The 9,663-nt window shown below is 56.8% G+C and overlaps 1 protein-coding gene across 2 annotated transcripts in view; it reads right to left on the bottom strand.

Moving 5' to 3' along the window:
• Positions 1 to 52: 52 nt before the first annotated feature.
• STAB1 (stabilin 1) overlaps positions 53 to 9,663 on the bottom strand; it is a 57,915-nt gene continuing 48,304 nt past the window's right edge. For both annotated transcript variants that reach the window (XM_035338039.1, XM_035338038.1), the window contains exons 51-69: positions 8,896 to 8,955; positions 8,614 to 8,790; positions 8,366 to 8,452; positions 7,751 to 7,897; positions 7,516 to 7,581; positions 6,722 to 6,947; positions 5,940 to 6,089; positions 5,139 to 5,243; positions 4,597 to 4,704; positions 4,202 to 4,395; positions 3,439 to 3,583; positions 2,992 to 3,125; positions 2,192 to 2,357; positions 1,879 to 1,985; positions 1,523 to 1,642; positions 1,273 to 1,425; positions 1,030 to 1,149; positions 715 to 861; positions 53 to 325 (exon numbers count right to left, since the gene is read on the bottom strand). In XM_035338039.1, the coding sequence (XP_035193930.1) occupies positions 140 to 325; positions 715 to 861; positions 1,030 to 1,149; positions 1,273 to 1,425; positions 1,523 to 1,642; positions 1,879 to 1,985; positions 2,192 to 2,357; positions 2,992 to 3,125; positions 3,439 to 3,583; positions 4,202 to 4,395; positions 4,597 to 4,704; positions 5,139 to 5,243; positions 5,940 to 6,089; positions 6,722 to 6,947; positions 7,516 to 7,581; positions 7,751 to 7,897; positions 8,366 to 8,452; positions 8,614 to 8,790; positions 8,896 to 8,955 (2,598 nt within the window). In that variant the 3' untranslated portion in view covers positions 53 to 139. The remainder of the gene's footprint in view (positions 326 to 714; positions 862 to 1,029; positions 1,150 to 1,272; positions 1,426 to 1,522; positions 1,643 to 1,878; positions 1,986 to 2,191; positions 2,358 to 2,991; positions 3,126 to 3,438; positions 3,584 to 4,201; positions 4,396 to 4,596; positions 4,705 to 5,138; positions 5,244 to 5,939; positions 6,090 to 6,721; positions 6,948 to 7,515; positions 7,582 to 7,750; positions 7,898 to 8,365; positions 8,453 to 8,613; positions 8,791 to 8,895; positions 8,956 to 9,663) is intronic.

Genomic DNA, 9,663 nt, shown 5'->3' with positions numbered 1-9,663 from the left:
CTGGCAGCTGCTGCCCCCTGCTCTGCGCCCGGAGAAAGGCTCAGACACGGGGTCCTGAGGGTCCAGCGCTTTATTGGGGGGCACCGGGGGGGGGGGACCGGAGTCGGGGAGGGGGCGTGGTCACGGGGAGGGGGCGTGGTCACGGGGAGGGGGGCGGAGCCATGCTCACGTGCAGCGGTTCGTAGTCGGGGGCGTGGCCGCCGTACAGCGGGTTGGGGATGGCGACCAGCGGCCGCTGGGGGCGGGGCCTGGCGGCGCGCGGCCCCGCCTCCCCCCGCGGGCGGTCCGGCCGAGGCTCCTCCTCCTCCTCCTCGCGCAGATCGGCCTGGGAGGGGGGGGCGGGGCAGGTCTAGAGTGGGCCCCGCCCCCTTGGGCCGGGCCCCGCCCCCCCTTGGTGCTCCCTCCCCGTTAGCCCCCGCCCGCACGGGGACCCCACCCCTGCAGCCCCGAGGCCGCCCTCAGGTTAACAACCAACAAATAAATAAATAAATAAATAAGGATTGCGAACTTTAAAATAAAAAATAAAACAATAAATAAAAAATGAAGTATAACAAAAACAAAAAGCAAGAAAAAGCAATACATAAAAAAATATAATAAAAATGACATTAAAAATAATTTTAAAAAGAAATATTATAAATAAAAGCAAAATATAATAATAATAATAATAAAAAAAAACATAAAATTATAATAAAAATAAAAAATGCCTGCCCGTACCTGGAGGTACCCGAACTGCCCGTCCCGCCGGCGCCGCTTCACCCAGCAGTAGGCGACACCAGCGCCGGCCACCAGTATCAGGACAAGGCCCAGGGCCGATGCCAGCCCCGCGGCCACAGAGCCCCCAGGCTGGGCCCCGCCGTTCACCTGCGGTGAAGAACAGTGAGAGGAGCAGCCCGGTCACAGCATTCCCCTGCCTGAGCACTGGGCTGCCCCTCGGGGCTCAGTGCCCCACGGAGCCAACGCGGGCTCCTTGTCCCCATTCTCCTGCTCCTTTGGCACCGCCCGTCCCCACACGCGCCCTCAGACACTCGCCTGACCGATGTGCACGGTGGGTGGTGGGATCCTCAGTGGCTCCGCGATTGCGTGAATGATGCCATTGAAAGCCATGATGTCCCACTCCACGATCATCCTGTCGTTGATTCCCCTGGCACCCTACAGCACAAGACAGAGGTGCTGGCACTTCATCAGCAAGCCTCCCCCTTGTTCCCTGTCTCAAAATAGAAGGGGGGGTGGAAGCTTGTGGGGTTTTCAGTCCTCCTTGGCCATCAAACCTACCGCATGCTCTGTGCCATTCCCCACGGGAAGGTCTGACACGTGGAGATCATGTCCTGACTGGGATGTGATGATGGTGCCTGCTGTGAGGTTGAAGCTGAAGAGCACGACATTGCTCGATGACACGTGGAGCTTCAGTTCTTCTCCTGTCAGTGTCTGAAAAAGCAACGCGGCGCAGGGATGAGCAGTGGCTGAGACAGCTCCTCTTTGTTCTGTGCACCCTCAAGTGGCCACTCATTCCCTGTTTGCTTACTTCATTTTTTGCAAAGCCGGAATTCAGAGGGACGAAGAGAGTTTTGGGAGCAGAGTCATTGGACAGATAGGTGAAAAAATCCAATCCTTCTTCTGTGTCATTGGCAAAATCAAGCAACATCTGGAAAAGATGGAAGATCACGCCCATCAGGACACTGCAGTGACCTCAAAGCAGTTATCATGCCCAACCCCAGAAACATCCCCCCGACCTTGGCAAGAAAATCCCTTTCTGTTTGCACTCTGCCTCAGCACACAGGCTGAACCCCCCCCCTTGCTCCTCCTGCTCGCCCTCAAGTCCTCCCATTCTCCTTGTGCCCGGCCACTCGCACACTGAAGACCCAGGAGCGCATCACTTACGGAATAGAAGGTGGAGAAGCGAGCGTGGTCTGCGAGCACCTCAGGGAGTTTGCCGTTGCACGAATACCCATCTCCCACAAACCCTTCACGGCAGGTGCAAACCAGATCTGCAAAGAAACATCAAGATGTGCCTTGAATTGCCCGTGGTGGCTGCACAGCACCCCTGCTCCCTTGGCTTCTGGATGGCCCCCATCGTGTTCCCTCCTGACACGGGTGTGGGGAGAGGGGATGTGCCCTCGGGGCAGCTCTGTCCCTGCAGCCTTTGCTTGTGCCGGGCAGGATGTTTTCCAGGAAAGGTGCTCGTGCCACTCACCCTTCTCCCGGTAGCAGAAGGCATCCCAGGTCTCACTCAGGTTGCTTCTGGTGCCGTAGTCCACGATGCCCACCCGATTAGCCCCGCAGCTGGGGTTGGGGTAGGCTGTGGGGTATCCAGCCGTGCCGTTGTCCAGCCACCCCACCAGGCACAGATGGAATCCCATCTGGCAGAGGAAAATGGATTGTTAGATTAAAAATAATAGCTCCAGGCCAGGTTTTGTGCCCTCATGCACACTTCTGCTGTGCAGCCTTAGGCTGCATTCTCCTGGTATGTAAAGGGCTGGGCTTTGCCTGAAGCCATGGCCCAGTGTGGCCGGTGGGAGCCAGCAGCCCTCATGGTTTCATGAACCATGGAGCAAAAGCAAAGGACTCGCTGAGGTCCATCCATCCTGCCTCAGCTGTCCCATGTCGGTCGTTTTGGGGATGACATCACTCAATAAAGGCTACCACGACCTGATCATCCTCTGGGCTGCTGAAACCAGCTATGTACACCAGGGAGAGCAGCAGACACAAATGCCTTTGGTAAGGCTGCCCACTGCTGGCCCCAGGACTTCTTCCTTTGGAGGCTGAGGAAGCACCAACATGCAAACAGACAGCGTGGGGGAACCTCACACTGACCGTGCTGCTGTGACACAAACCCAGTGACCGCTGCCTCGATGTCTGGGAGGTTCCTGGGGCTGCCACGGGAAGTGGGAGCAGGCTGCTGCCCCTCACCAGGGCCTGGCCGAGGGAATGCGAGGTGGCTCGCCCACTCGTCACCTGGCAGCGAGAAGCCCTGCGTGCCCCCACCCTGCTGACCTGCTGTGCTGCCGAGAGCTGTCGGAAAGTGGCCAAGGAGGCGCCTTCTGCTGCACAGGCCCTCTGCGCCTGCTCATAAGTGAAGTCATACTTTTTTCGGGGTGACTGCAGATGAAAAACACCCATAGTCTTATCTGCAAAATAAGAAGTCCCAGGAGCATCAGTACAGCACTGAAAGTGAGCAGTCTCCCAGTCTGCTCCCTGCAGCGTGGGTCCCCTGTCTGAGTGCAGGTGGCACAGCCAGCCACCTGTGGGTGCAGAGGATGGGTGCCTCACAGGCTCATCCTCCCCTGTATAATATGTAGGGGAAAAGGGGACTGTGAAAACCAGTCCAAGCTGCGGTGACGAGTCCCTGGCCCTTTGATTCTCCCACCCTCATCCTCTCCTGAGGGATGCCCCAGCCACAAGGTGAAGGATGACAGAGGGTGCTCTCCATGGCTTGCTCACCGTGGAAGTGCAGGTCGGTGCAAATGGCCTCCCGATGGCACTGCCCGTTGTTGTCCAGGCACCGATCCGTGGGGGGCACGGCCTCCTCCAGGCACTGGATCCCATTGCCGACAAAGCCCCGCTTGCACTCGCAGCGCCGCTCGTTCTGCAGCACAAAGGAAGGCTGGCATTTGAAAACATGCAAATAGCAGCTGGCAAATTGTGTATCCCTGTGAACCTGGGGACAAGCCTTCAGAATGCCTCCGCAGCCCACCAGGACCGTGGCACAATGTGTGGCCTTTCTTAGGCTGCAGGGCTTCTGTCCTACCCCAACATCCAATTGCACATAACCCTGCCAAAAATGTCACACTGATTCCTTGTCACGTGCTTTTTGCAAGACAGCTGAGCTCATGGGTACATGGCTCATGAGTCTTGCACTGCATCACATTCTATGTCCTTTCTGCAGTGAACAGCTCTGGTTCCTCTGCAAAAACGGCTTGCATCATGCCCAAAGGACCCCCCCAGAGCCCCACAACAGTCCAGAAATGCCATCACTCGCACCACTTACGCCTGTTGGACAGAGGAATGGGGGGAAATGGCCTCAGAATAAGATTAGCAGGACCATTGCCCAGCCTAGCAGCAAGGGCCTGCAGGATGAGCGCAATACCTGAGCCCTGAGAGGCTGGGCAGGCATGAGGCCTACAGCAGCAGCACTGTCACATCATCATCCTCCAGCTGCTCTCACAGGCACGCAGATGTCCCTGGACATACGGGATGTACTCACCGGCCCGGTGCTGATGCACTTGGCGTGCTGGCTGCAGTCCCCGTTCCTTCCGTCCGCACACCGGTCTATGGGGTCGCAGACGTAGCCGTCACCCCGGTACCCAGCAGCACAGGCACAGGAGATGTTGACACCAGCCTGCGTGCATTGTGCCTGCGTAGCACACCCTCCGTTGTCCTGGCTGCACATGTCAATCACTGTACGGATAAAAGCATTGCGTTAACTAACGTACTTTGCTCAGTCCCCTGGTGGTCTGTCTGCCTTGCCTTTCATCCCGCAGAGACAGCCTTCCTTCATGGAGCTGCTGAGGAGGCGGTCACCTCTTGTCGTGCTGTGTTGTCCACTTTTTCCCTCTCTCACCACCCCCATGACCCCATCCCCTGGTGGCTCCCCCTTACCTGTGCACGTTCTACCATCTCCCTCGTAGTGTAGGTTGCATTCGCAGAGGTTGCCGGAGCGGCAGGCGGCTTGGGGATGGCACGGTGGCGAGCATTGGGGCGTCATGACTGAAACCAAAGTGCACACGGGTCAGAAAACCACACGCGTGATCCAAAGGCTGCCACACGGGCATGGCTGCCATCACCTGCCTCTGTCCCAGAGGCTCCCCAACCCTTGTGGAGTTCAGTAACTGAGACCAGATCTCAGGATAAGCCGTGCCCCTCCCCTCCCCCCGAGCTGATAGCTCCTTTTTGGAGATAGTTCTGACCGGCTGCTTGTTCCCTGAGTCCCAGGGAACAGCAGCTGATGGAACCAGGATTTTTGTGGGGTGTGGGAGCTGCCATTCTTCACCCCCCAAGAAACACCCCCAGGGCTGCTGCAGGAGCACTGTGCTGTCCCAAGGCAAGACCATGAGCAGCACTGTGGGAACAGGGCTTGTCCCTCACACTGGGGCCAGCGCAAGGTCAGGGTTTAGGCAGCGGTGGGGCCTGGCATCCCTCACCTAGCCTGGTTTCACAGCGTTCTCCGGTCCAGCCCTCAGCACAGAAGCAGAAGCCATCGCCGTGCAGTCCTCCGTTGCACACACCGTTCTCAGTACAGTTGCATTCTGTGAGGAATGGGTAAAGAACACTGTCATGGCACCTGCCTACACTGCAGCCAAAGTCCACGGGACTGAAATGTGACAGAAGCACCGCCTGTGTGGGCAGAGCGTGCAGGCAGCCATGGCAGTGTGGCATGGCACACCCCTTCCCTGCTGCCAGCCCTGACCCCCCATCTCTGCAGGACGCACCCTCCACACAGGAGGGGAAGCTCCCACAGACCCCCCCCCCCAGCATTTCCCTCCCTTGGGCACCTCTAGAGATGCCTTCTCCCTCTGAGTCCCTGCCAACAATCAGCCCTTAAAAACGTTCCTGGACACCCAAGACCTGCCCAGCTTGGGACAGGGGAAACGTCTTTTTCCTTCCCCTTGCCTCACATGGGCACAGGTCCCTGCTGAGCACACCCCAGTATTTCAGCCAAACAGGGGCTCTCAGCTGTGTGTGACAGACCAGAAGGGGTCTTTGAGCCCAGAGCCTTCTTGAAGCTACATCTGGAGCAACAGCTGTCCTGCAGAGAGCCCAGGGAGGGGTGTCCCCAGCCCCAGAGATCTGACCCGAGTGTTGCGGGGAACAGATGCACATGTGGCAGAGCTGATTCCCATGCTGTAAGCTGCAAAAAGAAGGTCACCCAGCATCTATCCCCCCCTCCAAATAGCCCCATGTGCATACAAACCATCTGTACACCCCGTGGGCTTCCCCTTTACCTTGGCATTGCGGCCCGTATCTGCCGGGGGCACACAGCTCACAGCTGGTCCCAATGAAAGCCTGGCTGCAGTTGCATCTCCCGGAGCCGCGGATTTTGTCGTCGCAGGTACCACGGTTACCGCACGGTGCCTCAAGCCCTCCTGGGCATGCTGTAAATGAGGCACCTTAGTGAGGCAGTGGTGACAAGGTGGCCCTGCACTGGAGAGGAGTGCCCGCTGCCCTGCACAGAGCCTGTGCACCAGGTGCCACGCGGGTGTGCCTTACAGCGTGTTCGGCAGTCCTGGGAGGGAGCACTGGGGGCACCCCATGACTAAAAGCCTTGGGAATGGGGGCAAGAAGAGCGAATTTGGCATGGTTTCCAGCCTGGTTGCTCCCAGGTTGCTGAGTCTGTGCTGGCCTGCCCCGTGCTAACCAGGCAGCAGACTCCTCCAGGAACATGAAAGCTGCCTGTGCATGAAGCACAGAGGGCAGGTGCCTGGGAATGGCTGTGCACTGGATGCATCTAGGGATGAGTGATATGTGTGACAACTACCTCCAGCTGCCTGGCGCCCAGGGCTCCCCATGGGATTCTTCACGGAAAGGGAATTCCCTGGTACAATACCATCCACAGGGGATCGATTGTTCCCTACACCCTTTATGGACTAGGGCTCCTTGCCTGGGGTGTTGCCCACCCTTCCCCTTCCCCGGGGAAGTGCATTCGTAGGCATCAGAAATCCATGCTGACCGAGACTGCCTTCTTGCCAGGAGAGGAAGGGCCAGGAAGGGTCACACGGCTCCTTACCCCGACAGTCACGGCCATAGTGGTTCTTGCAGCACTGGGGGACCCACTGGGTGGAAATGCAGATCCTCTCACAGCCTTGCCTCCTAGACCCCCTGGAAGAGAAGTGTCTTCTGAAGGGGTCCCACGGGGAGGGCGGCCAGGATGGCCGCAACAAGGAGGAGTGGTGAAACAGAAAAGTGTTTCTGAACAGCTGGTTTCCGTAATAGTAGCAGCCCCTGGTTCCCCCCTGCGAGGAAACAGGCAAAACACAGAGTTTGCCACATTGTCGCTGGATACTGTGTCCCTGACACCTCACCTTGACATTTCTGTGCCACCCATTCAGTTTTATACCAAGAAACAGAGGCTTCCTAACATGTGGTGGGGCTGGCGAGCCATGGGAGAACTGCGGGGACATGCCAGAAACCCAGCATGTGAGGGACAACGGGCAGTGCAGGGAGCAGGGCACAAAGCTGCTCCCCACCTGATGCCTGGGGAAGCTCCAGCGGCCAGCCTGAGCTCTTTTGCAGTGACACTCCCTCCCAAAAGCCCCCCATGCTACTTCAGGGATGAAGCTGGACCCACGCAGCCCTGTCACCCCTTTGGGATTGACCAGGTAAGGACGACCGTGGTCCTTGATCCCATATTGCTCAGCCCAGCTCCTGTTCTACAAAACTGCGTGACCAAAACCGTGACTGAGCCAAGGGGCTTGCCACACGCAGGTGTGCCCTCATTTTGTGGCCGAAACACCAGGGGCATGTGGGTATTGTCATCAGCCCTGCAACAGGCCACCTTGGTGGCAAAGAGGGGAGCTTTACCCGTTGAACTGAGCCAGCAGGGCAGGGCGGCTCGAAGCCACAGAGTCCGCAGCTCTCCGTAGATCTCTGTGGAGGGGAGAAAGAAACCCCAAAGCAACTCAATATGCATTTCTGCCTCTCTCAGCTGCATAGAGCTTTGCCAAGGAAGAGCAGTAAGCCCTCCTAACATCCCTCTTCCCTGGCAAGGGCTCAACAGACAGCGTGGATTCTCTTCAGCTTTATCTGAAGCGCTCACCTGCAGCTCAACAAAGACAAACTCATCACACCGAGATCCCAGATCTGGTGGCTCCAACAGTCTATCAATGCCATAAGCAATGCCCCCACTGAACTCCATGTGCCTCTGAACGATCATGGCATCACCGTTCCCCACCAGAAGCTCCCCCTGCCAAAGGAAGAAAACAACTTGTGATCCCGGCACATCCCGCACCCTGGCTGCACCACCTGAAGATCACCCTTTTTGGCTGTCACAACTTCTCAGTCACCCCAAGAACTCTTCAGACTCTCTGCGCTCACGCCCTTAACCACCCCAATGTCATTTTTCACAGCCACCTCTCCTAAGAAATGGTTTCTGTCCACGCGACACATGCCATGTAAAGGTCATGGCACCCCATGGCTGGCTCAGCAATCTGGTCAGCGCTGCATGTGTCTGTAGGTACACGTGCCTCTGCCCTTTCCTGCCAGCTGGCCTCTGAGTCTTGAGCCTCTCTAAAGGGCCAGCTGCAGCCAGGGGAACGGGGTGTCTGAGCCTGCAAGCATCCCAGCTCTACGTTCCCTTCCTGCTGGTGATCAACACAGAGCATCAGTTAACAGCTGACAGCAGGAAGCAGAGCCTAGCATCACCATCACGTACCGTGTGGGTTCTGCTGCAGCTGAACGAGATGGTGGAGCCGTGCATGGTCCGTATGAATTTGACTTGGGGCATGTTACCAGCAACAATCTAAGAGGGGAAAAAGAACATGGGAGGGACAAGCAAAACCGGCGGTTCGTATTCAAAAAGGGGATGCTGCTTGGCGAGGAACAGGGTCAGCAGTCACACTGAGAGGGGGTGTGACATGGCAGCATGTAAAGCTGGTGTGGGTGGAATGGTGTCACATTTACCTTTGTGTCTCTGATCATGTGTGCTTTGAGGTAGGAGGCCAGCATGTCCCGATGCTCTCTGCGGTACAGCCACTCCTGTCTTTTCTCCGAAAGGGCATTGAATGCCGCATCTGTAGGCCACAGCATGGTGAAGGGTCTGTGCAGAGGGTTACTAATCAGTGGCAGCAGCTCCGCATCCTGTCCAAGATAAGAGGGGATGCAAAGAAAAAGCCACAAGCCAAAAGTGAACACACACGTGTACACATCAGCTTCCCATGGAACAGCAGGAGTCAGGTCGCTCACCTTCAGCAGCTTGCTATAAATGGTGTACCCAAAGGCCTCTGCCACTTCTGTGATATTTTGCTGCAGGAGGAAAAAAGCAAACCGTCACTAAGTGGCGCCAGGAACAAAGCCACCATGCCAGCTTGACGCAGGCCACAGTCCCTTCCATAGGTAAGTTGCAGTGGTTCTCCCAGATATTGAGACCACCTGTCACAAAGCCCAGTGCATCCATTCCAGTGTCTGCCTTGGTGGTTGGTGCCAGCCTCTTCTGACTGCTGTGTTAGTGACACAACTACCACCTTACGGGGTTGAAAGCTCCCTTTCCATGCACAAGCAAGAACTGGTCAGAACAGCTCCAATCTCCGTGTGGAAATGAGTGTGATAACCTTCCACCCCATGGAGGTTGCCTTCTGACAGCACCTTTTCTGACCCTGCCACAGGGCCGGTTTCTACCTGGCAGCAGAGAGCCTCCCCAGGACCTGGAGTGGCGGTGCCTGGGAGGAACCAGGTGGTTTACAACCATAGTAGCTAAACAAGACAAATTCATCTCTCTTGTTGTCACACCTAACGGACTAGGTCTGGCCAGGGCTGGCATTCAGCAGCTGCCACTTCTCTGACTCATGCTGGGTAGGCGCTGCTATGGCAGGAGATGGGATGGCTTTCAGTACTCTATTGTGCTGTATAGAGAATGTGTTATTTACTGAAAAATCTGGGAGCTATAAGCTGCTAGCACTTGTTTCAGGAGTATCTGGAAGACACTCTTACTGCCACACTGAAACGCGCTCTGCA

The sequence above is a fragment of the Oxyura jamaicensis genome, chromosome 12 (assembly GCF_011077185.1).
Source record: "Oxyura jamaicensis isolate SHBP4307 breed ruddy duck chromosome 12, BPBGC_Ojam_1.0, whole genome shotgun sequence".
Lineage (NCBI taxonomy): Eukaryota > Metazoa > Chordata > Aves > Anseriformes > Anatidae > Oxyura > Oxyura jamaicensis.
This window is presented reverse-complemented; position numbering and strand designations above follow the sequence as displayed.